The sequence below is a fragment of the Helobdella robusta genome (genome assembly GCF_000326865.2).
Source record: "Helobdella robusta unplaced genomic scaffold HELROscaffold_2804, whole genome shotgun sequence".
In the NCBI taxonomy this organism is placed as follows: Eukaryota; Metazoa; Annelida; class Clitellata; order Rhynchobdellida; family Glossiphoniidae; genus Helobdella; species Helobdella robusta.
Window position 1 is genome coordinate 1 of NW_008704437.1, and position 1,349 is coordinate 1,349.

Consider the following 1,349-nt stretch of genomic DNA (forward strand, 5'->3'; position numbering starts at 1 on the left):
GTTAGGGGCCACATTTCGACCATGTCAACCTCATTCTGATCCAAGTCGGCCAGATGTTTATTCGTTTTTAGAAATTGTGTGATGGATTGAAGAAACTTCTGCCACCTACTCCATCTAAGGTTGCATCTTTCTGGAGGGTAGAATCAAAAGTTTTTTTTCTTTTTCAATTTCTCAATTACACCAAATAAAATGAGAAAAATACAACGAAAAATTAATTAATAAATTAATTAATGAATTAGATGGAAATAATAATTTTTATTTCAAATACATCTTAAAATACACATCAAGTACTGGCCTGACCTTCAGATGTTACTTGCTCTACTCTCTGTATAGAAGAAAATTAGAAAATTATTTTAATCTATATACCTAATAGAATTCAGTTCTTTTGAAAAATTAAATTCTGCATAGAACATATAAATCAAAAATAAAATTAAATATATTTAAAACTTGAAAATAGAAATTTAAACTAAACAAATTAATTTTAACGGAACATCACATACTGATGTTACAAGTGCAAGTTGAGATTTCCTTCGATCTGGCAGTGGGATGGCCATTGGAGTCGAGTTGAGTTTCAATGTCGGCACATAATCGACACTACTTGGATTATCACTTTTCTCTGAAAAATGATAATTTTTATTGGACTATTTGGAATTTTTAAAGTAAAGTATCACCCATTTAGTTTTAATAGATAAATACATAATTAGATAAGTTTGAAAAAGATCATAACAACTAAACTAAAAAGGCAAAAGTCAATCAAAGAATAACAGTTTTATTGTTCTTCAATTGACTTTTCATCTTTTTAGTTGTTATAATTTTTTGAAAAAGTGACTGTATACCTTTAACAAAGTGACTGCTACAAATTCTTCCATCATCAGAGGGAACCCAGGGTTTGCCGGTGATGGGGCAGAGGCGATTGATGGCCTTTAACCAGAGAGAACGACGTGGTTCATCTTTTGGGATTCGATGGAACTTTAACCCCTCCATTTTGTTTGTATCCTTGTTTCTGCAGCCGACAATTACACAGTTTTTACCCATTTTTAAATTTGTTCGTCTATATGAGAAGAATTTACGAGATTTTACGATTTTAGTGAAAGGAATGTACACGGAAATGGCGGAAATCCTGAAAACCTCCCTAACAACTCTACTATCTTCGCTCGAATTTTATAACAACACGATCGAAGCAGAAACAATTCAATCAGCAACTCTCTAAATTAAATAGACTTTAAAATATATTTTCAAAACTAATTAATTGAAACCGAACACATAAATTTTCAAATCGCAGCAAAGATAATTCAAATTAAAAAATAAACATTTGAGCTACGAGCGTCAACATGGTACCAGAACATTAC

General features: G+C 31.2%; 1 protein-coding gene across 1 annotated transcript; it reads right to left on the reverse strand.

Moving 5' to 3' along the window:
- Window positions 1-283: 283 nt before the first annotated feature.
- Window positions 284-1,035, reverse strand: HELRODRAFT_184728 (hypothetical protein; the record flags this gene model as incomplete). The annotated part of the gene is made up of 3 exons (XM_009020685.1): window positions 284-325; window positions 501-616; window positions 837-1,035. The coding sequence occupies 3 exons, from the start codon at window positions 1,033-1,035 to the stop codon at window positions 284-286; spliced, it is 357 nt and encodes a 118-aa protein (XP_009018933.1).
- Between the last annotated feature and the right edge of the window lie 314 nt (window positions 1,036-1,349).